General features: G+C 36.6%; 1 protein-coding gene across 1 annotated transcript in view; it reads right to left on the reverse strand.

Moving 5' to 3' along the window:
• The window catches only part of POLR3B (RNA polymerase III subunit B), a 102702-nt gene that overhangs the window by 56575 nt on the left and 20050 nt on the right, over nucleotides 1-26077 (reverse strand). Inside the window, exons 10-14 of the mRNA XM_006914518.3 lie at nucleotides 22138-22260; nucleotides 19808-19927; nucleotides 15816-15950; nucleotides 3644-3805; nucleotides 788-988 (exon numbers count right to left, since the gene is read on the reverse strand). Coding sequence (XP_006914580.1) covers nucleotides 788-988; nucleotides 3644-3805; nucleotides 15816-15950; nucleotides 19808-19927; nucleotides 22138-22260 — 741 coding nt within the window. The remainder of the gene's footprint in view (nucleotides 1-787; nucleotides 989-3643; nucleotides 3806-15815; nucleotides 15951-19807; nucleotides 19928-22137; nucleotides 22261-26077) is intronic.

A 26077-nucleotide genomic window follows, 5' to 3' on the forward strand; every position in this document is an offset into this window, starting at 1 on the left:
TAAAAATCTTAACTCTACATGAACTTCTATTTTTCACCTCTCCCGAGTCATAATTTCTACACTTTGGAACTTATATCTTGTTGTAATTAATGTATTTAGTCATTCGGCATATATTTATAAGGCTTCTACTCTGAACAAGGCTCTGTGCTAGAAGCTTGGGAAACAACAGTTAACCCAACAAGGTTCTTTCCTTTGGAAGTTTACAGTTTAGAACGAATAAAATCAAATGAAACCAACAACGGTTAATATGAAGGACAAAGGGTCATAACACAGGAAGTAGTGGGTGCTATGGAAGCAAATCTATTTAAACTCCTTTGTTTAGTGTTTCAGTAACTGCCTATATTTCCTACATAAGTGAGTCCGAGTCCACTTTAGGTCTTGGTCTATGCCATCCTGGGTGGTGGGAACTGCAGCTATGATGTCCTCTAAGGATACCGGAAGAAAATGAGTTGTTTACAAAGAACTCGTAAGGAAAGGTGATGGGTCTCTCAAGTTTCCTTCACATTCTTATCCTCTCTCCCATTGCATAATTTGATTCTTCGGTTAACTAAAACCAGCCAGAAAATTTAGACCATATTTCTATTCAGGTGAGACACCAAATCAAATACTTCTATAGGTACTGATTCCAGAATGATACTGATGTCATCCTGATAAGCTGCATTAATATTTCTCTGCCACATAAGTGGCTGACCCAAAAAAGAATATGGCCTGAGGGAACAGGGGCAGAAGCAGAACAGCGCCAAGAGGTAGTACCTCTGACAGAGCGCAGACTCCTCAGGTACCTTACCTCTCCTTCAGGAGTGTCCGAAGGGCAGAGCATTCCCCACTGAGATGGCTGGAGGGATCGAGGACCACTCACTTTTCTTGTTTTTTCAAACTGGGAAGAGATTCTTGTCATCATGCCCAGTGCAGATATATATGACAAGCGAGACAGCACTTGAGTCACACCTTGGCGGTCCATTTTAAACCTCTTTAGAGACCAATTTCCCTATTGAGAGAGGAGAGACACAGACTATCACTAATTATTCATATATCGTCTGATACTCTGCAGTTATTTTGAGAAGTTCATCATAGGAACTGCATGCTTATGAAATTAGAGCCATGATGTATATTCAGATATCAAAATGTCACAATTAGAATTAAAATTTAGCCAGGTTACTCACTGGGGTTTTCTAGGAATTTAATGAATATTACCCACATCTAGTGATCATCTCAGAATGCTGTGATGTATCAACCTTATCACATCAAAGCAGTTATTTTCTAAAGAACTAATTATGTCTGAAACAAGCCAGTTCAGCTAGAGGTTTCCATTGCAGTCAATAAGCTAACCAAAAAAAACGCCAGCAATTTCTATACACATTTAAGGTAAAATCAACTTGAAGCGTGAAGATATAATTTCATGTTGGAATGTGCTATTATTTGAATGTCTTCCAGAATTCGTCTCAATTATAGGAAAATAAAGAAACAGAAAAATTACTAACAACAGTTATCAAGGATAGCGAATAAACTGTAGGCTCCTTAGTCAGGGCTAAAAAACTGCATAAATTTTCATATTAAGAAATATTACATGTGCTCTGTGGCTATCATTTCAATCTTAAAATAAATTCATATAAATCTTGAACATTAAAGTTACTGTATCTCCTATGCATTAAATACATTGTATTATAGTAAATATATTATTTTATAGTTGTATTAATTGCACATGTCAAATACTCTCAAGGATAATTTAAAGACTGAGGTCAGGAATTGTTAAATTTTCAATTCATGGTCACATGAATTAACAGTAGAAAACAGTATGTATAAAAAAGCAAAGTAGAAAATAAAATGTCAAAAAATGATATGATCTTTCTGATTCAAAAGTTAAAAAATTACAACTGCTAAGCAGTGGTTCTTCATCTTTCGCGAATCTGATGAAAGCCATACTTTCTCTTGAGAAAAATGCATATAGGATCACGAACACAAATTTTTATATTTAACTTCAGGGAAGAAACTCATGGATCCCAGGTTAAAAATCCTCATAGTAGAGAAATTGCTGGAATTTCAGAATCAGATGAAATGATATGTTTGAATTAAAATATGTGACTTTGGGGGAGCTTCCTCACAAAGTTAAGTTTAATCATTGTTACAGTGAAGGTCTATCACCTCAGAAATTTGAGTTTTTGATAACGTGGAAAAGAGCTAAATTCTAGGGAGAAACTATACATTACAAAGCAAAGAAACAGAGCAAACACATTTCCCCCACAAGTTAACTTTTTATATTGCTTTTTTCTGTTAACTCCTTTTATGCTTTGAAGAAGAATGAACCTCATAAACTGACTCATGCCCAGAGATTAAAAGTTAGGTAAATCAATATTCAGCACAGACAAAGCAGCAGCTATTGGCAAATGGGAAGTAGATGTGGAGGTGAAGCCAACATTTTCAGCAAGAGCATTTGTTCTAGTATTCTATGGGAGTATTACAAGGGGAGAGAAGAGGAACAGATAAGGGGTCTAAAACTGCTTCTCTGAGGACATTCATTTGTCGAAAATATTCTACTAATAATGGCTACACTCACAGAATTTTGAAGGTCATCTTTTTCTGGTTGCCTACAGATTGGGGTACATCTGCAACAAGGCCTAGTATGAATTTTTCTAATTAGCAGTCTTCTCCAGAAGGTAAAGCTATCACTTAGAGGAAAAAGAACTACTCAACACAGCCATTCTGATCTGAAAATCATGGGTCAGAAAGCAAGAAAAAGTAATTTTAACAGAAGTGTGTTCAAGTGTTCTCTGGAATCTTCTCTTCAAATATCCAGGATCTACTTTCAGACAAGTTTGGGCCACAAGAGTTTGATGCCTAAAAAGGCATGGAGGCCTGGTTCCCCTCAAGTCCGGACACAGCTGTCACTGCGAGGGCTGCTCACACAGACTCACTGCAAACTTCTAAAGTCAAGTATTGCAGCAAGTCGGCCACTAACTCCTTCATTGTTATGAGAATCTATGTGTAACACTACACTATTCTTTTGTTGGGGCAAAATCCCAGCCATAAAATTAATTTCATGTCTGGCAAATAAAACGTGAACCAGACTTTATCAGATAGACCTGTAGTTGTTATGCTTTAAGAAAGGAAGCAAAACCCTATCAGATAACCCTTTATGAACAGCCAGGCCCTGAATACACAGCAGCTGCCGAGGCCTGAATTTATCTCTATGTGAGGAACAGCTGATAGCCTTTTGAGGCATATAAACCTATAACGAAATGAAACATTTTATACCATTTTAGACAAAAGTTGTCATTGATAAATCTACTGGTAACATGTCCATTATGTTAATAGAAAAAAAATGGGGGAAGTATCCATGAAAAAAAAAAAAACAAACCTATTACTGGTGAAACGAAAAGATTTTTCCTTTATGTAAGTATATCCATTTTCTTATTGCTTCGTATAACAGGAACTATAATTTCACAAGTCATATAGTAACAAAATTCCTACTGATAACATTTAAACTGCAGACTATCATTCAAAGTAGAAAATCTGTGAACTGTAAGCATCCTTTAATATATATGTATATATTCTTTACTTAGACTCTCAAAGTACTTTAAATTTCCTTTCCAATGAATAGATTTACGACTAAGTCACAAAACTGAACGAGTGACTGAAGACTCACAGTAGAAATGGCGTTCACCATGCCATTGGTGATCTGGTCTTGACGCATGTGTTTCACAACATCAAACTGGGCTGCTCTTTGCTTAGGAATCACCTGGTCTGCAATCTTCTTCATTTCAGAATTAAATTTTTTGAACAAATCTTCAAAAAGAAGAGATAAAAGCTAAAGGAAAAAAAGTATACGGTGAACTTTCAAAATGCAATTATTAGCTTATTTAATACATTTTAGGTCTTTATTAAAACTTGTAGAAAAAAAACAAAGAAACTGCTTAAAACAAAAAAATTAATTCAGTTTGATAAATATGTACTTTTCTATATGCGTACTACTATGCCAGGTATGGAGGATAAAAGTAATGACATAATCTCTGCATTCAAAGTCACTTAATTTAGACCAGTCACTCTTAGACTTTGAGATTTCACTGACCAGTGACCTAACTTTTAAATTTAGAAATAAAGATTATTAAAAAAAGAGTGGAGCGAGAGAAGCATCATAATTAAAACGTTTGACAACACCAAAGATGGGTGGCATTTGGACCTTCCTATATCACTGGTAAAAATGTAAATTGGTACAACCACTAACAAAACAGCTTGTCATTATCTACCCATCCCTATGCCTTAGCGGTTCCTCTCCTAAGTATATCCCCTGTAGCAGTGGGCCTCAAACTTTAGCATACAGGGTAATCACACTGAGGGATTGTTAAGAAACAAATTGCTGGCCTTACCCTTATAGCATTTGCCTCAATAGATTAGGGTATAGCCCAAGAATTTTCATTTCTAACAAGTTCCCAGGAGATGCCTGTGCCGCTGGTGGGGAAAGGGTGCCTTGATGTGCATCAGGACACATATGTAAGATGTTCATAGCAGCATTATTTGCATCAGCTAAAAACTAGAAACCATCCAAATAATATTTAGCCAAACAAATTATGGTATACTCAAATAATAGAACACTATAAAGCAAAAAAATGAACAAAAAATAACTAACCACAAAATCATGGCTAAATCTTAACAACAAAATATTGAGTGAAAGAAGCCAGACACAAAGTATTATATATGATACGATTCCATTTATATAAGGTTCAAAAACCAACACAACTAAGTTATATTGTTTAAGAAGGCATACTTAGGTGGCAAAATACTAAAGAAAAGCAAGGACATACCTGCCATAAAAATCAGGCTGGGGATTACACCTTGGAGGGAAAGAATTATGATCAGGTAGGAGCATTTTGGGGGTGGGTTACTTCTAGAGTATTAAAATGATTTCATTTCTTGTCCTGAGTGTTATTTACAAAGCCATTTATTCCACAACAATTTGTTGAGTGGAAATTTATATTTTATGCATTTTTCTACCTGTATATAATATTTCTCCATAAAAAGGTTATAAAATAATACCCACCAATTACTCTGACATGATCTCATTTTAAAAAGGAAGTTTAACATCAAAGCATGGCAAAGCAAATAACCTCAGAAGAATAACAGAAAACTAAATAGAATTTGCTGGATGAAACTCTCACCATCCATCCTTACTCATTATTCTACAGACCACTGAAAACTGGACCGCAGACTCGCACCAATCCTCAGATCAGTGCCTGCATGCCACAAACCCTAAGCAGAAAAGGATACTAACGCAACAGAGACCAAAATACAGTGTGAAACAAGATAGTTCAGCCTATGCTAGAAAAAAAACAAAGTGTTTGACCTCTACACTAAGATTATTGGGAAACAAGATTAATCAATGATTGCATTGATTAATGAATGAAATAGATGAATAGCAGAGGTGGGAGAAAGGCTAGGATTTGGAAAGAGGGTAGATCTTAAGAAAGATTTCTAAGTTCATTTCCACTTAGGATGCAGAAAGCCACAAAGACAACATCCCTCCAATTCATAATTAAAAAAAAAGATGAATGATCCACAAAATCACAAAGTTCTTGACTTTTACAGAGAGGTATGTTTGCAAGGCAACCAGGTAAGCTGAATTGCAAACGGTGACAAGCCTCTCCAAGGGGAGATGGGACACATGACAGAGTAGATGTGTGCCATAAAAAAGGAAATCAGTTAAAATTTTAAGGACTTCTTAAACACCAAATATGGGCTATCATGAAAGCTTAGAATCTTTCGGAGCACCAGACACACAAGGATACACACATACTCACAAGTTCTTTTCCATAAGTACTCATAAAAGATTGGCGTAAAGCCTGAGAAAGCAAGACCTGAGAAAAAGACACCTTTGTTGGAACAAACAACAAAACCCTATCTACTTTCCTAGACTTTCTCTCATGTGAAGCAAAATCGTTAAGTCGCTGGAGAAGGGTCAGGAAACCCTCCAGCCAATAGTCCCAGGCAAAGGTAACCTGCACTGAGAGAGGGGTAGAAGCAAAGCTGTCTGTCTGAGGGTAGAAGAGACACTCCCTCGGCACTCACCACAAGCCCTGCACTTGGTAATGAGCAACAGCAGTCTGCTGCTGGAAGAAGGCCAGCAAACCCTCTGGCCACCGATTCCAGGAAAAGGTACAAGGCCAGATACAAGAGAAGAAGCCAAAACCATCTTTCCCTGGAGCAGAAGCAGGAAACCTACTTCGGTGAAAGATCCTGTACTGATACAAATAAGGGCCAGATACTTTGTACTAATACAAAGCAAGGGCAGAAAACTGAAAGCTTTCCTTTATAAAATTGGGGAAAAAGAGAGAATCCTCATTTTCACCACTCCTATTCAACACTGTATTGGGGGTACTATTCAGTGCAATGGGAGGGGGGGGCAGAATATATATATGTATATTAAAGAAAAGAAATAAATGTGTCATTACTTGCAGATAAAATGCCTGTCTACATAGAAAATCCCAAAGAATCTTAAAAACACAAACAAACTCTACTAGAACTAATAAGTGAGTTTAGCAAGCTTGCAAGATACAAGGCTAATATAGAAAAAGCAACTGTATTTAAAATATGAGAGAAATTAAAGAGAATCTCAGTAGAAGAGATATACTATGTTCATGGATAAGACTCAGTTATTATAATTATTAGATATCAATCTATATATAATCAATATATAATGCAATCAATAGTATAATATTATTATTAGATATCAATTCTCCCCAAACTGATCTATAAACTTAAATGCACTCAATAAAAAACTACCTGGCTTTTTTAAAAAAGAGAAAAGAATTCTAAAATTTAAGTAAGAATGTTAAAATTGCTAAGTTTATAATGACAGGAAAGAAAAACCATTCACTACTAACCTCTGGAGGAAACTAGAGAACTAATACAATATTCTGCAAACTAGTAAAAAAAAAAAATTAGCAAGCATTTATCGTGTCTTTTCCGAGTAAATTATATCTCAGGGCAACCAAAGAGATGCCAATGGAAATATTTTTTGTTGACAAATTCCAGCAATGTAAAAAGAATGAAACTATTAGAATATCACTATTTTGCATGTCCTAATTAAATAATGGATAAATGGATGATCATCATCATAAACTAAATAAAACCATCAGGAAAAAAAAGATGACGGGGAACTGAACAATGGATGAATCTGGGCCCCAAACACCTCAAACCAGTGATCAATTCCAGTGACAAAAACTAGATATAACAAGACATATTCTTCAGAAAAAAAAAAAAAAAGCCTGAAATAGGATCTAGCCTCTGAATTTAACTACTGTTTTACCAGAAATTTAGAGGACAGAGGAATATATAGGAATATATATGTTAAATAAAAGACGCCATGGGGATGCCATTATGTGGGAAGCCAGAATAGGGGAAATTCTTTAGGACAAAAGCTCCAGTTTTTCTCAAACATATGTATACACACACACAGAGGGAGAATCTATAGATCAAAAGGAACTTAAAAAGACATTCAACTGAATGCAGTATGAGACATGTTTGGATCCTACCTGAACAACAATCATACTGTAAACAACAGTATTTATAAGGAAATCATGGAAATTTGAATACATGATGGATCTTGGATGATATTAAGCAATTATTCTGTTAAAATTTTAGGTGTGAAAATGGTGGTATAATTTTTTAAAAGTCATACCTTTTAGATACATTTTAAAGTATTTTCAGAATCTGACTTGATATCTGAGATATTGAAATGATCTGATGGCTCGGATTTGTTTAAACAACCCAATTTGTGGAATGGCAGGAGTGGGAGACAGCTGAGGAGGGGATAGATAAAACAAGACCGACTTCCATTGACAATAACTGAAGCTGGGTGATGAATGCGTGGGAGCTAATTTTATTAGCTAATTCTACTTTAAATATTTAATATTTATTATTTATTATTTTAATAGCTAATTCTATTTTTGTATGTTTGAAATTTTATCTGCTTAAAGATTTTCAATGAAAATTGACAGACTAATTTTATATGAAAAAACTAAGACTCTAAAACAGCCAAGACACTCCTGAAAAGGTGAACAGACTGACGAATGCATAGACAAACTGACCAATGGGTAAAATAAAGTGCAGAAACACACGCACACATATATTAAAAGCTGTTATGTGATAGATGATAGAGGTGGCACGTCATATCAGTGAGGAAATGAAATACTATACAATAAATGGTGCTGGGGCAACTTGCTATTCATTTGAAAAACAAATAAAATTAGATTCCTTACTTCATTCCACATACAAAAATCCATTCCAGAAGACTAAACAAGTACCGAAGGCGTAAATTTAAAATATGAAAGAGCACTACTAAAAAAAAAAAAAAAAAGGGTTGACAAATTGACCACAATTAAAATTACAATCTTCTAGACATTAAAAGGTCCCATAAAGTTAAAAAAAAAAAAGAAAAAGAAAAAGAAGAATCCAGTATCAGCAACACATATAACTGACAAAAAATTAGGATAAAAAATATACCAAAAAATCTTGAAATCAATAAGCATATGAAAAAGGGGCTCGACCTCCTTAGAAATGAAGAAAATGCAAATTAAGACCACAAAGAGATGATGTTTTACATCCACTAGATAGACAAAAATTTTAAAGTCTGATACTAAGTCATAGGATGGAGTTCATCAGAAACTCACACACAGTGCAATGTACTTGAGAATTTGCTTTGACATTCTCCTGTTAAGATGAAGATGACTCCATGGCTAGGCAATCCTATTTGTAGATACTCTTGCCAGAAGATATGAAAAAGAATGTCAATATTTTTTTAAAGGGAAATCATATAAAGGCCTTGATCTAATATCTAATATTTATTATATATATCATATCTTTACACAATGGAATATAATTAAAAAAAAGTGAATCTCAGTGACATGCACCAATATAGATGAATCTCAAAACAAAGCTGATTGAAGAAAAAAGTTGCAGAAAAATGTATATAGTATGAATCTGTTTTTATAAAACTCAAAAAAGCAAGATTTACATTGTAATAAAATATTTTAAAATTAAATGATGTACTAAAAAAGAAAATAATAAGTATACGAATTCAAGATAGTGGGGGAATAAGAACGGAGTAAGGAAGATGTATATTGGTAAATGGAATTTTGTTAATAACGGCCGATTGTTAAGAATTACATAAGCTGGGTAATGGATTTGAGAGTGTTGATTTTATTTGTACCCTTTACAACTTATATATGTGTAACATTTTTATTTTTAATGTTAAAAATTATGTAAAAAAAGTGAAATGATATTAAACCATAGTGACACATCTAAAACAGTATAACCATGGAAAATAAATCGATAGGATGAAATAGGAAAATCATAAACACAGACTAGGATGGTCGTTTCCAGAACTGGTGGAGTAGCTCCTATGGGATGGGACTCACCTGCTGATAATAATATGCTCTGGACAAATGTTAAAACTATTTGAAGGTACTGAAGAGCATCCAAAAGCAGGCAGAAATGGGAGGAAAGCTGACACTTATAAAAAGTGAGTGGCACTGAGTGCATTTCCTATTTTGAAAGTTTTTCAACGAAGGATAGGAAACATTGGCAAGAAGGGTCCAAACTACATTGGGAAGTGAAAACTCAAAGAGAGACCCACAGTTTTACTGAAGCCAGAGGAAAAAGATCAGAGGCACTACAGTAGCTGGAAAGTGAGAGGAATTCACAGAAAGGAGAGAACCACAGGAAGAAAACTCCCAAATTACATATACATACTTTGCCCAAATTTCTGGCCGACCCCTTAAACTACACATTGAGTTGTGGCCCATATCTCCCCATTGCCTCAAATCCGGACAGAGGTTCTGACTGCTTTGTCCAATAAAGTAAAGCGAGTGAAGCTGTGACTTTAAGACTAGGTCATTAAGGCCATGCAGATTGTCTTGCTCATGAGAAACACTTGGAGTCCTAGGCCACTGTGAGGCCACAACACTGGAAAGGTCAGGTCCTAGATAGGCCCAGCTGTCCCCATCAACCTCCAGCAGAACGATGTCCACAATCAACACACCATGTGAAATAGAAGAATCAGATAGAGGAGTCCTGCCTGAATTCCTGACCCACAAAATTGTCAGATATAATACAACGGTTGTTGTTTTAAGCCACTGTTTTGGGACAGCATGCAATGCAGCAATAGATAACCAGACCACCATATAAAGTTCGCAAAACTAAGTAGGTTGCTTATTATAAGTAAATAGCAGGCATATTTCTTCAATGATCAAATATAATATTATAAGTACTTAAAGTCCCCTGCAAAATTAATTGTGTTCATTTTTTTCTTTTGTATTTTATTTCCTTTATAGAAGAAGAAAAAAGTTTGGTATATTTGTGATCTAAGTTATCTAACAAAACATTAAAGTAATATTGGGGAGAGTATTATATATACACTATTTTAAGAAAAATTCTCAAAATTCAGTGAAATTTTGTAAGCTAAAGATTTTCCAGATTCCACACTGACTATATTCTTGAATGTTTGTTACCCACGGGTTGTTTTTGGACTCTAAATGAAGACATTCAAAGGAAATGAGTCTTCCCTTCTGGCCGCTACTGAACAAAGAACTTCCTTAGTGGAATGTGATGCTTTTCCCCCATAAGTTAGACTTGTCCTTCTACTCTTCTACTAAAATCAACTTTGCAGATAGGAAGCCAGGATCCTGACTTGAATTTACCATGTCAGAAGTGTTTTAAAAAGAAAACTTCCTCCTCTGAGAGCTTAATCCTTTCTTCCACTCAGACCCAGCAGCTTCGCTCATGGAAAGAAAGACTATGGGAATGAAAGCAGGTGCAGCAGGGTGAGAGGGATGAAGAAGCCCATTTCAGTAACTTCCTGTGGAAACTGGCAAAAGGAACTTGAATAAGCATCCTGAACAGAAGCAAATGCCCTTAACCTAAACCACAAAAGCTCAGCTCTATTTTAATTAGTCTCTTACACTTAGACTTTTGTGTCTCAAATTATGACAAAGATTTTTTTGGATCCCAGCTGAATCTATTGTAACCCCCCTCCCCCCACCACCCCGATTCAAACACAAGGAAACGCCCCTGGTACTAAACAAGTAAAAAGTAAGCGCACACTCAACAGAACTCCTGCCTCATCAATACATTTCTCCACCCCTAAATTTTCGATTTAAGAGAAATAATGTTCTCCAGTTCAAAGAGCAGCGAGACACTACAAGGCCAAGTCACATAATAAGCCTCATTATTTAAGTCAAGAGTGAAATGATTAAAAGGGATGGAATGCTGGTGATAATATTCAATACCTCGCACCCCTAGTATGAGGCCTTTCAGCCTGCTTAAGACAGGAGCATTAAAGAGCATGTTATATTTAAGGAAAAAATGCTGACAGCTCATCAATTGATTTTCAATGAAAATGCTAAAAAAAATTAATAAAGAAGTTAAGCTGCTGAAATACAGTTTCACCAATTAGCTTAATGTCAGAGAATTCTAATTAGGCGTCTTGAGATTGCTATTTAGTGTTTAAGCCTTCAGAGTGCCAAATTCTCCTTTTCACACAAACTGGTTGCAAAATTAAAGACATTAGGCAGCCTTAATTACATTATCAGAACAGCTGGGATTAGGCAATCTCTGAAGTCAAGACGGCATTCTTTTGTCACAGGGTAGAAATCCCTGGCTTTCCAGGGTGCCGGATTTTGGTGCCGTTCCATATCTCACCCATACAAAGCAAGCTGCATTAGAAACAAAAAATTTGCGGACAAAGAATAGAGTAATACTCGGCAAATAATGAACACATTACTGAAAAAGAAAAGGTAGGTGAAAAGATTAAGCCTGAAACCGGTAGGTTTTGCTAACACCTCTACTGGCGGCTGGCCTGCCAGCCCTCAGGTGGCAGCAAGACTGAGAGAAAGCTCTGTGGACCAGCTTGGCCAGTGGGTACAGCTGTTATCTAAAGCTGGAGCACATTTATGCTCCCTTGTCCCATGGGGTGTGAAATTAGCAGCTATTGTTTTTACACCATTTTGCCAACACAATGCCTTTTATGTCTTTACATTGTTCAGAGAGTGATGTTTTCTTGCACATGGGAACCCTCTTTTTAATTTTTAAGCAATAGGATTGTTTCTCCTCTCCCCTCTCCCAACTCCATTCCTTACTGCTCTAAACCGACATTTTTTTTTTGATGGAATCATTTAACAGCATGATTTTTTCCAATTAAAAAACTATAAAATTGGGACTGATGATGGTGGGGACACCCATAATGCCCTGAACTGTGCTCATTCTGAAGGCAGCCAAAAACCCACCTGCTAGCATCAGCCATTAAGCAAACAGAACTTCCCAAGTATGTAGACTTTAACTTTTCCCCCAAATATAAAATTGTTATAATTTTTTAATTCTAGTTTTTATATTTTTAGTTGTGGTAGTAACTGCTGTTATCATTCCAATTACCATCATCTGTCACCCAAAATACTGCCATAGCCTCCTAACTGGTCCATTCCTGGCCTGTTTATCTCCAAATCAGATCTTTCTAAACTGAAAACCAGGTTGTGTAACTTCCCTGATCAAAACTCTCCAGTGGTTTTCCACTGCATGTAAAACTAAATCCGAACCCCTTCCATGACCTGCAGGTTACTCCTCCGATGTCATCTCTCAGCACCCCCACACCACGCACTCCAGACACACTGATCCTCTTCTAGCTCCTCCAGCACCAGAACTGCCTGGGGATGCATGCGCTTGCTCGGGTTTCTGCTGGAACACAGTTCCCAAGGTTGCATAAGACTGGCTTCTCCTCACTCGAGTCTTATCTGGGATGCCTGAAGACTCAGCTTAAAATATATTGCTTTTTCAAAGAGATCTTTCCTCACCGTCCTAACACCCTATCCCCACAAACACCCCAACTCTCTAACAGGCTACTTTTGGTTTTCTTTATACACTATGACTACTGATATTATCACATTTATTAACAGCTTACTTGTGCATTGTCTGTCCCTCCTACCAAAATGCACTCTTGAGAACAGGTGCCTCATAAAATCCCGGTCACCACTGTATCTCCGTTGCAGAGTACTTTATCTGGGGACAGAGAGGTGAATAGAAATGGTTCCTGCCCTCAGTGAGCCTTACCGTCTAAATGGGGAAGAAGCATGGAGATAAAGAATTACACACTAACTCAGCAAATGAAGACCTGAGTGCTCTTGGCATCTGGAAGACAGAGCAACTAACTACTCCGGGGGTTCACAGACGGTTTCAGGGAGGGTGACTCAGAGAATAACAAATGAGTGGGAGCTCCTCATTAGGGAGAGGGTGAAGGGGAGATGAAGGAGGGGCAACTTAGGCATAACTCAAAGGCATGGAAGGATGAAAGAGCATCACGGTGTGTTTGGGAAGACATAAGTGGCTTGCCTTGGTATGACGGCAGGCTGAAAATGTGCTCAGGGCAAGATCATCAAGGACCCTGCCAGCCTTGCTGGAGCTTACATTTCGTTCTATAGAGCAGTCAACTGTGTTTATGATTGCCACGGAGGGGTTTCAGGGGAAGGACAAGTAGGCAGAGAAACAAGCCTTTCCATCCTGTCTCAACCAGAGAGGACCAACTTTTATCTGTTTTAATACTGGGATCCGAGTAAGAGTTCATGCTTTAGAAACCTCAAAATCCACATCTGAAGCTCAGGCCCACTGAGGGATGCTCCTGGGAAGTGGACCTGGGCCTCACCTAACCTCATAGTGAATGCTTAGGAATTCACAGACAGACATACTGCTTTGAATATCTGTTTCATACTGAGGACAAATTGCTCCTTTATAAGATTTCTTCTAAAATTGCAAAATCTGACTCCAAACTTGCCCCTGACAAAGAACCTCAAAGAAGGCCCACAAAACAGCATAAATTCACACGTAGGCCTGAATGTCTGCAAGCCAAGAGTTTCCAACAGTACCAGTTAATAAAGATATTTGTATATGCGTAAGATATCTCTGGAAGGATGGAGGAGAAGGAGGGAAAAGTGACTGTTACTGGGGAGAGGAACTAGGGAACTGGGTTAGGTGGGAAGGCAGGTCAGAGGTGGAAGAAAGACTAATTTCCACTGTAAACTTTCTTGGTATTGTTTCAAATTCTTTTTACTATGTTAATATGTTATTTTTAAAAGAATTTTTACTGTGTATTATGATTTTATTTTAATATCTGCTATTTTATGTTTAATTTTATTATTAATTTTATTATTTATTTGAAATTATAACATTGTTTTTTAAAAAACTAAAAATACTTGTTTAAATTGGTAAGCCAAATAACCATGAGAATGGCAAATGGAATATCTTACAGCCTGGCTATGAGCGAAAGAACTAAACAGAATGTTTCAGCTTTTGGTAAAAAGACAGGATTCAGAGGTTTATAGCCACGTTAACTGCCTTAAAACAAAAACCAGAACACTCTAAAGGAATAAAACAGAATCTAGAGTTTCTACAACTCATCATCCACAATGTCCATTTGAATACAATCCAAGATTATGAGACATTTGAAGGAACAAGAAAACAAGACCCATACTCAAGAGAAAAGCAAATCAATAGGCTGATCTTAAAATGACTGACATGTTCTCAGAAGCTCAGCAGGGTCAGGCCTGGTTAGTACTTAGATGGGAGACCACCTTGGAATATCAGCTGTTGTAGGCTTAAAAAAAAAAAAAAAAAAAGACTGACATGTTAGAATTAGCAGACCAAGATTCTAAAGCAGTTATTAAAATTCAAGAACTTAAATGAAAATATGATTGTGATGAATAAACAAATAAGAAGTCTCAGTAAAAAAACAGAAAGTATAAAAAATACCCAAGTAAAATTTCTAGAATTAAAAGATACAATATCTAAACTAAAAAATTAACTAGATAAGTGTAACAGCATATTAGAACTGACATAAGAAGAAAATGTGAAAGCAGACTAATCAAAGTATGCAATCTGAAGAATAAAGTAAAATTGAAAAGTAACAGAGCCTCAATATCAAAGGATCTAACTGTATAAGTTGAGTCCAAAGGAGAAAAATGATAGCTGAAGAATTAAAGTCCGAAAATTTCTCAAATTTAGCGAAAGACATAAATTTACAGATTTAAAAACTTAGTGAGCCCTAAGCAGGACATCAACAGAGACTACACTACCACACCAAAGGACTTCTTTAAATCCAGATAAAGAGAAAATATCAAAAGTGGCCAGGTCTATATTCTAGCTCTTTGATTTAAAAGCACTTTCTGATTTAAATACTAAAACATGAAGTTTCAAAGACTTTTAGATATTTGCTACCCAGCTGAAAGGTGTATGTATTCTCAAAATAAGATATAATTTATCACCTGAGACTTAAAATGAGATTAGAGACGTCTTCACTAACTCACTTCTTCTATGTCACCAAAAAAGTAAGGGAACTGTTTGTTTGTTTATTGTCTATCTCTCTCACTAGACTATAAGGACTAAGAGAAAAGGGATGTTTGTCTGTTTTATTCCCCCTGTACACACAGTTCCTATGACTCTGCCTGGCATATGATAAGAGCTTTAAAATATTTGTTAACTGAATAAATGATATTACTTAAAGTCATAAGTAATGATTTATTTCACTTACATTACATAGAAGGAAGATAAACATCTCAACAAAAGATATAATATAGATAACATACTAGTAACATATTTAAAGAATTAAGATAGTTTTCATAGTTAAAGAAATTCTTAAGAGAGAGTAAGTCACGTGTGAAATATTTATACTTCAAATATATACAATCTGTATACAACTGTTTCTTCCTTCTATCTAAAATCAAAACCAAATTAATTTTTATTAAAGAAAATAGGATTTCCCCCACATAAAATAATTTAATCACCTGTCCTGCCAATTCCAATCGCTTGTTACCATAATAGTCTCTGTCATCAACTTTATTATCTCCTTGGGCCAGAATTACTCTTCGCACCATCACTGCAGTATAGATACACTTGGCTCGGAAATTGAATTCTTTAACCTGTAATCAGAAATTAGAGAAAATTGTTGAGATAATGCACGTTAAAATTTAAGGTACCTCAAGAAAAGAACCAATGTTATAAAATTTAAATAAGAAAATAATTAATTGTTATGATTCTCTCTAGTCCAAGAAATCTAACTAGTCTATAAACTTTCTGAGAGATGAGATGATGACTTTCATCTGTACTCAGTAGCTAGGGTAGCTTTTCTTCAAAGATGACCACCATCAACTCCTTCCCTCTCTATATATGTTTCACGTCTCTCCTTCATTAGGAGATGGAATCCATCACTCCCTCTGTGTTGGCCTGTAAACTAGCAGTTTCCACTTCTTTTCTCTTAGAATCCTGAAGTGCTATGTGGAAAGTCCAGGACACTCTGCTGGGAATGGAAAAGCACTGGGGAGCCAGAGATATGAGTGAAGAAACCATCTTGGATGTCCAGCCCAGTAGAGCCTACGAATGACTCCAGCATCAGCTGCTGTCTGTCGTGACTTCATGAGACTCAAGATAAGAAACCCTTTCCCTGACTGTTCAGCCCAGTTGAACCACAGAATCAAGAGAGCAATAAGCAGTATCTTAAGCCATTAAGTTTTGAACATGTTTTGCAGCAACAGACACCAGGAATAGTACCAAAACGTTATCTGGCACTCAGATATCTACTGGATGAATGAATGGACTGATGAATGAACCCACCACAAATGTTCTATTCAATCTTCTCTAGTACAAATCCTGAAATCCATATGAATGAATCTGGCCCAATCAGTAAGTTAAATCAGAACTGATTAAATAATTGTACTGGTTTGCTTGGGGAGACAAAAACCTTAAGAAATGAGGTAAATCCTGTATCTACATCCAAAATAGTGAGTTCTGAGTGTGTGAGCTAAGCTCCATCCAATTTTAAAGAATATTTTATGGATTTTTCTATAGAAGACCCATAAGATATGCTTTACTTTCCTTAATCATTGAGTAAAATCTCAATGAGAACCTACAGAGTTTATCGTTATGACAGATAATGATTTAAAAGAACATCAGCAACCCTAACTCATTCTCCCCACCTTTTGACTACGATATGCTGAAAAGTAAGCAAAAAACCTAGGTCTAAATTGAACAAATGAGTTAATTAGTAGAAGAACCTTCTAAACTACTGGCTGACATCACTTTCTAGTACAATGCCAATAGTTCAGATAGTCCTTTGTGGGATGTTAACCTGTGGATTATCTGAAAGAGGGAGAGACAGAAGACCTACCAACTGAGCCTGGAACACTGAAATAGAACTGCTGTCGACAAAACTCTAGAGTCCTTTTAATATTAACCTTGAGAAAAGAGAGGGCATCTTAGGGAGACTTAAAGCAGTGGTTTCCAAACTTTAGTGTGGATCAGAATCACTGGAGGGCTTGTTAAATAGATTGCTGGGCCCCACCCACAGAATGTCGGTTCAGTAGGTCTGAGGTAGAGCTCAAGAATTTCTAGTTAAGTTCCCAGGTGATGCTGATGATAACTAGTCTGAAAAATGCCCTTTAAGAACCATGTCTCTGAGGACTGCCTGGTCAGGGTGCCGAGCCAAAGCCCCTGCAGGTCACCCTCCAGCACAAGTGCTGGGGAATGCTGAGTGTCCCGCCCACCTTTCCCCCTCTGTGAGGACACATCCAAACCACTGCTCCCCAAATTCAAGTCGTTCGAGTTCCACCACCATGATTACTGCCATATCTTAACGCTTCCATTATTAACTTAATACTTTTGTTCAATTTTTAAACTTATTTTTAAGTAAGTTTCATTCTATACAATACCGCGAGATCCCAAATACCATAAAAATGGATTTGATGTGCTAGTTGCATTTCTTCTAACAAGTACATAATTATTTAAATTAAAATGTCCCTGTATCACCTAAAATCGTCTCTAATATTATACTTAGTTAAATCTCGTCCTAAACCATTCTGGAAAATGAAGGTCTTTTTCTAGTTTACCTATTTTGACTTTACACCTCACAGGATTATGTACAACAAAACTTTAAAAATGGTGGTTTAGGCCCATTGCAATCACATTCAAGTGCCAATGTGCAGCTTTATCGACTTAAATAAATACATGTCAGTATAGCCAGCATTCTATGAGCTAAGGCTCTTTAATGGACCAAAAGTTCTCTATAGTTACACAAAGATTAAGTGAGGCCTCTAAGAGAAAGTCTGCGGCCACGAAGGAGAGCTGGGAAACCATGCAGCTTCACGTGCATCGTTTCGCTGCATCATCCCAACAACCCTGGGATGAAGTGGTATTAGTTTCATTGCACAGGTGAGAAAACGGAAGCTTAGAAAAGTTAAGATTTGCCCAAAGTCTATCAGCCAGGAAGTAAGAAACCAGGATTTGAACCCTTGACTCGCTGGCTCCAGAGCCCTTATTGTTTCCATTACTTATTTTTGGCGTCTTGAGTTTTAAACTGTTTTTCCAATCACCCAAGTTTAAAATTCAGTTCAGACCCAGCTTTAACATTAAGACTTTTCTAATTCTTGGAATTAGATCAAGGACACACAAATAAATGGCAGCGAAAGGGCAGAATCAGAGGTTTTATTTGGCTAACAAGATGTTTTGAAAAAAGACAATCGAATCAGAATGTGTTTAGGTGATCGCTGTCCACTTCCACAGATCCCTCGAGTTCCCATTATTTATAATCAGCCCCTGAAAGTGAGCTTGCAGCCCCTGAATTAGATCATTCACGAAGAGTACACATTGTGGCTCATCATAAACCAGACTACTTGGTTAACAAGATAGGCTACCAAATAATTCTGTAATGTAGAAAGTATAGCATACATACTAAATGGAAATGGGGGAAAGATGACTCTTACCAACATGGCCGATCTGTTTAATGATAAGTTAATAAAAACTAAATATTAAGCACTGGTTCAAGGGTCAGAAGGTGGGTTCTAGCTCACTTTCTGACCACTAACCAACTGGGTGACAAGACTAATCATTTACCTTGTCTGGACCTGAGCATCTTCGCTGTAAGTGAAGGAGACTTAATAATGTAAACTCTAAAATTCAAGGTCTAAGACATGAACTCATCCAGTATATTAAAAAGTATCTATTGTAGTAACACCACAGTGAGAATGTACTTCATACCACAAAACTATACACTTAAAAATGGTAAATTCTGTTATGTATATTCTATCACAATAAAAGAAAAGTATCCATAGGGGCAAGGCACTGTAAACTTGTTTTAACTTATTTAAAAACATCTAAGACAAGGGAGTCAAAGGTACAAACTTCCAGTTATAAACGAAATAAGTCACTAGGATGTACTGTACAGCATGGCGACTATAGTTAATAATACTAGATTGCATATCTGAAAGTTGCTAAGAGATTAGATTTGAAAAATTCTCATCACAAGAAAAAAATGTGCAACTATGTATGGTGATGGATATTATCTAGATTTACTACGGTTACCATTTTGTAATATATGCAAATATCAAATCATTATGTTGTACGCCTGAAACTAATATAAAGCAGTATGTCAAATATACTTCAATTTAAAAAAAACAAACAAACATCTAAGACACCATCTCTATCCTTTGAAGCCATGAAATCTAGTAGCAGCATTAACATATGTATGAATATAAAAAACTATAATTTTAGATCGAGAGATGAACCATGAGAAAATAAAAACATGATGATGACATGTTCTTCGAGTACAAATAAACTATTGACAATGGAAGATTATTTCCAGTGGTGCAGTCTAGTCCTCTTTGAGATTCTCTTTTTTCTTAAGGAACTAGACTAAAATAGTGCAAGCTAGTATTCGACATTTTTTTAACAGAAATGCACAGACTCCACAATCTCCATCATTCACAGCGGTGAAGATGTTACTCACTGGGACGTGGGTCAGAATGGTGGAAGCCAGGAGCTCTCTTGCTTCTTCTATCTTGGTTTTCTTTGGTCCACCTCCCCACATTCTTTGCCTTCTTACTTTGTTCCCTATATATTTTAATGCCTATAAAAAAAAACCCAGAATATGTTATAATTATGTTTAATGACCTCATACGAGAGATTTTATTAAGCACCTACCCATACATAACACTAGAAGCAAAAAAGACAAGGACCCTGGTTATAGAGAAAGCTGTCTTCGTTGAATTTTGGTCTTCTAGTTTCCTTGGGAAAGAGGCTAGAGATTCTCCACTTCTTAAAGGAAGAAAGAGAGGAACACAGGGAAACCTGGTATCCCATCAGATGTAGCAGAAAGTGACCTTTGGCTTAAAAAACCTAATAATGTGTCAGGGTTTCACAGTGTAAGAGCCCAGCCTGTTCATAATAAGCCGAGATGTCACCCCTAGTATACTCTATCCTCCCAAAATGGTAATAAAGGATTTCTTCTCTACAGAGCAGGCCCTTGGCAATGAAGACATAAAAGGCACATGACCAACATACGGCAAAAAGCCTTTGTTAGCAGAAGAAATGAGGAGGGACTAAAAAGGAAGGCATTAAAAACAAAACACTGGTTTCAAGCAACTCACTAAAATGCCATGTCGTCAAAAGTTCTATTATATAAGTGTATTTGCTACATTTTCCTTTAAAAAAACACAAAATATTCATTCACCTTGCCCTAACTCATAATATATGTTGAGCTTATCATTTTGGATTATGTGGGCCTCCGCAACCTTTTATTAGTTGTGAATAATTAATCTATGCTTTAATCCAGCATGCAGAGTTTAAACCAAACTTCCTGTTTGTTTTTCTCATGGTCTGAATATTTGTCTTTCTTACATTAACTAATTGTATATTCTCCTCATCTTTTAACTGAACATCTCTAATTCAGTGAGCTAAAATCTTCTGTGAGTACCTATTTAAAAGAAATAAATGAAGTGATTTTTCCAACCCACTGTTTAGCCACTGCTCAAAGAGCTTCATGGTGCAAGGGTAATGTGACCAGAGATGACGATGTTTGTAACAAAATGAATAACAAATTTCACTGAATCCACTAGGGTATCATTCAGGTAAATTGCTCTTCCAGGGCATTATACAGCTTTAAAGGATAGAGTGTCTCCCTAAATCAAGCCAATTCCTGGGTATTTCTTAACATTTTTCTCTTTATGTTCTCAGAACCCCTGGACAATATAATTTCAGTGTGTACCAAGATTCATGCTCCCCAAATATTTTACTTTCAGTAAAGACCAAAAATAGAATCTCCTAAATCCAAACGGCTTTCCCTGATGCTGCCTACCCAGTAACTACGGTCAACTATTAATTAACTGCAGAAAAAGAGGAAGGCAGTGATGAGAATAATCCCTACTGACTTGTGCTGTGAAATTATATATAAACTTGCATATGACAATAACCTTCTCACATGTTTAGCTCGGTGCATGAAAATATCAAGACAGGTCTGATTTTTCAGAACACACACTGACGGATATAAGTGGGAAAATGCTATTTCTACAAGCATCCTAGGTGACAAGAAAAGAGTGGCCTGGAATTTATACCTTATTGTAAGTAACCCACAGAACAGACAATGCACATATGGATAAATAAGAACTCTATTGTGCTTCTACAGTAGGGAATCCCCACCTCCCATGATGGCTATGAAGAATGTCATCACTGATTTCCACTTAGCAAAACATTTTACAAATGTGGGACTAAAAACTCTAAGTAAGGCTGTTATATATCTTACGCATATACATATAGCTCCCTATTTTCATCTTTGAGTCTTGCACTAAATCTCCAGGTTCCAACTGGGAGTGCCTGAGCGGGTCAGTGGAGACTCTGCAGTGGTTCTCTTGCTAATACACCGGGAATTCAGGAAAAGGAACAGAGACCACATACAACTGGATGCCAGAGCCATCAGAAGTAGGGAGTAAAAAGAAGAAATGCATGAAAAAAAAAACCTACACTAGAGTTCCTGTAGTTTTAAAATATATATATCATTCAGGCAAATAAGGAAAAAGAGAGTACTTGCTATTATATCAGAAAAAAGCCTCCTGGCCACATACCTCCTTCTAAGTTAGACGTTGCAGGCTGATGATTTATCCAGGCACACTCCACCCTCCAATCCCTACAAAAATGAGTCACAGAAGCTTCTCTGCCATTCTTCCCATCTCTCCAACGCTCTTTTCAAACCTATACCCCAAAGTCATTACATCCGATACATTATCAATGGGCAGAATTAAATGTGCAATACCCTTTCATAGCAAAGGGCATGAAAAGACACACCTGCATCTGTGTGAAAATCTGAGCTTTCTGGCACTCTTCCAAACTGGGCCCGAATGCAGCCATCACGTGCTCCTCTGTTCCAATCATCTGTACAATTTCCTGGTCACTCTCAACACCCATGGCCTAGGAAGGAAAGAAAAGATAGAAAAAAAAAGTGTTGGCTTTGTGTTAACTCACTGACATTTGCTTATGCTAATTTGGCATTGTTTGTGGGTATTACTTCTAAGCAAAAGCTCGCTCTTTTCTCAGAAACGGTGCCATCTGGCATTGGCAGCCATAGCCCAAGCTGCAGAAGAACCTGAAACAGAAATTTTGATTAGGAAGAGGAAAACAAACATTCTCAAGCACTTTTTACATGTGAACTATCTTCTCAAATTTATAAATTTCCTATGAGTTTCATCATGAAAAAGGAAGCAGCGAGGTATAATGGAGACACTGGTGACAATTCCAAAGGCAAACTGGAAAAAAAAAAAAAAGAAACAAACAAAACAGCCAGAGAGCAGTAAATCGGTAAATGTGTACTGGTGAAAATAAACAGAACCCCAATTAGATTTGTCAAAAGATTAATTTTTCTGAGAACTGTTGAATCATTCACATTCAAGCTAAAAGAATTTTTCCTAAGGGATGTTTTACCTCACCACTATTCTAGAGATATCAAGCTATACTTTATGCAGGTTTTAAAAGAGATCTTTTAAAAACTAAGAACACACTTAACAGTTTTAAGAAACCCACTTATCTTAAGTGTTTCAAGGTGGCAGCCGGCAATGCAGGTCTTTGTAGATTCCATATGGTGCTAAGGCTCGCTCCTTCACACATTTGCCTGGAATTCTGCCATACCAAGAAATAGAGCATAATCGCACTAACCCTCACTTGGCAGAGAAATAATCTGCTTCTTAGAAGTTAGGGGAAAAGTTATGATTGCATTAAAATTCTTCCTTTAGCTATGCGGAGAAAACAGAACCAGGGATAATTGTCTCGTTAGGCTTTGATGCTCTGGTTCTCAGTTCTCCACACAGGAGAGAGAGAGAGAGAGAGAGAAAGGTTAAATTGAATCCCAAGTTCCTTCGAGAATTTTGCCCTGAGTAAATGGAAAGGGCACCTCTCTGAGGTGTCCATCCTAACATGATGTCCACAACAGACCCTAAAACCACTACCGTCAGTCACTTCTTCCACCTCAGTTGTTTAATTTCTATAACAAGAGGACACAGTCGGGTCCCTTGCAGCTCAAAATTCTACAATTCTACATTAGCTTCCTGCTTTTTCTATTTCAACAGTGTGCTTCTTGGGGAAGCCAGCATCCACATCATAAGAACACTGAGGCACTCTATGGAAAGGGCCAAGGGTGAGGAACTATGGTCTCTTACCAAGAGCCACTGCCATGAGGGTGAGCCATCATGGAAGCAGACCTTGTAGCTCCAAGCCGGCCTTCAGATGACTGCAGCCCTGGCTGACATCCTGACTCATGAAAGACTCTGAGCCAGGACCACACAGTCAAGCAACACTCAAACCCTTCACCAACAGGAACTGTGCTATAATTTGTTACTTAGCACTTCTGGAATTAAATTCACTATTTAAACTTGAAAAAAAAATTTAAGTGTATAACTTGTTTTGTTCAAAACTGTTCTGTTTAGTGAACAAAGAAGTTCTCAGGATACGAATCTCTTTTTTGTACTTAGTTTTTGCATATTTTTATCTCAATTGACATGACACATTTATTAAAATGGACACTAGACATAAACTCCACTATTTAAATATTACACACGTTTATTAAAACACGTAGCCTTTTAAGGACTAAAGGAAAGTCATCCTAAAAAATTATCAGTCCTAATTTTTAAATGAAGGAAAGAAAACTAGATTATCTTTCAATTAAGCACACTGAGTTGCATCCACTCTGATGGTGATGGCATGTATGTAGAACCATCTACACTTTTTCCTAGGTCTGCAAGTAGCTGGTCACAAATATCAGAAAAGAATATTTCTCTGTGAAAAGCTAATTAGAATGTAAGTTAATTTTTACCTGTCAACCTCTCCAAATAGTGTTATATGAGTTTCAATGCAATCAAAATATAAAAGAAACAATACTAAGGCAACTAATTTGCATATAATTTTATATTTAAAATCTTTGACATAAAACTTTGTGACAAATTGACTTCAATTTTCAGAGGAAAGCCCAAACACTAAAAAAAATCTATGTGGGACAGATACCAAATGAAGCATGCAAAGTGGTATAGCAGGAAACAGTCTTTCTCATTGAGATAGAAATAGAATTCTAAAGCTAAAATGACGGTAGCTTTACGGATCAGCCCTGTTTCTTTAGACATGTTAACCTTTAAATCATCTGAATTAAAGGACATCTAGATTATTTTAATAATTAATTTTTACTTCAGTCATCTCCAACTGGAAAAGACTACAGACTTGATTGTCTATTAATAAAAGCTCATCCTCATTTAACCTATGGATTGCCCCCTCAAGTTGCCCTGATGCTCAATCTAAGCAGTAATTTTGTAATTGCATGAAATTCTCGAGTGGCCTAAAATGGATCCAAAGAGACTGCTTAGGTCCTCCCTCCAGATATTTCTAAGCTATGAAGCAAAGATACGCAAGCACAAGGTAAATGACACCATATGTGCAGAGAGAATGATCAGTGGCAAAGCTTTCCTCTAAAAGGACTGAACTCTTCCTATATCTGAAATACACCGAAATAAGGGTTATAACTAAGTCAGGTCATCATCAAAAGCGCTCTAGCTCCAAAGACTGAACTGACTTTATTATGACTATTTAGCCATTAGAAGTCACAGCTACAAATAAATGACATATTGCTATGGAAACGATAGCAAAATGCCCAACCATTTTGCTTTACAGACATAATTTAGACATCTGAAAACTAGCTTTATACGGAGCTCTTTGTACTCTAGATATCTGAAATCATTTCACCCAACTAATTTAAGTCAAAAGTGAATGCTATATAATAACCTTAAGAAAAAATAGCAGAGACAATACATTTCAGCAGAAAGTCACCTAGTCTAGCAATCAGCAATAAGATCAAAATAAGGAGACGCGTTCTTTAAAAAAAATAGCATGAAGTCTTCCTTGAATATCCACTAAGTGTGACTAAAAGTGTGACTTTTAAAGACAGAAAGAATACTAATGAGCAGAAGAGAACGATACACAGGATAATGGTGACATGTTGAAATATATTATGTGAAAGAGAGAAAGGGGAAAACTTCCTAAAACATCTAATATTCAGAAATGTCTTATTTTCCTTTAAAGTAGACAGAAGTCAACTTATTATCAAAAGCAGTCCTAACAGATAATAAAAGAACTGTGATGGCCCTCTTTAACTTTGTAATTTTTTTTCTTTAAAGATCAAAAATTTCGACATAAGATGGCTTCCAAGAAACAATGCCCAGCACCCTTGAAATCTGATCTCCGCAAAAACTTTCAGACTGCAGATGCCATCATAGCACAACTGCTGAATACTTGGGAATACAAAATATAAAGTGGGGGAGATTCATGGGCAGGAGAACCTTTGTAGTGATTCGAGTCCATAAATAAAGCTGATCTAGGTCTTGAAAGCTTTATTCGTCATATTCAAACTCAGCATGGACTCTGGAAATCCTGCTGTTTCTGTCACTTTTAGCCAATTGTTGGTTACAATCAACAACTATCAAGTCCTAATGACTGTCAAGGATAGTGTTAGGGCCACACAACACAAAAAGAGAAATGATGTGACTTTTCTGGTATCCCAGTTTATTTTCCTGGGCTTCTGACATTAAATGTGTAAGGAGAATTAAGGAAAGAAAAAGAGCATACTCTTTCCAAGTAGTCTCACTTTTCAAAAAAAAAAATACCATTTGCTCTTCACAACTACTCTCTTACGTGAAATTCTCACTTTTTAGATGAATTATCCAAGACTCAAGGAAATTGGGAAACGCGCCCA

This window comes from Pteropus alecto, unplaced genomic scaffold (genome assembly GCF_000325575.1).
Source record: "Pteropus alecto unplaced genomic scaffold, ASM32557v1 scaffold94, whole genome shotgun sequence".
Classification (NCBI taxonomy): Eukaryota; Metazoa; Chordata; class Mammalia; order Chiroptera; family Pteropodidae; genus Pteropus; species Pteropus alecto.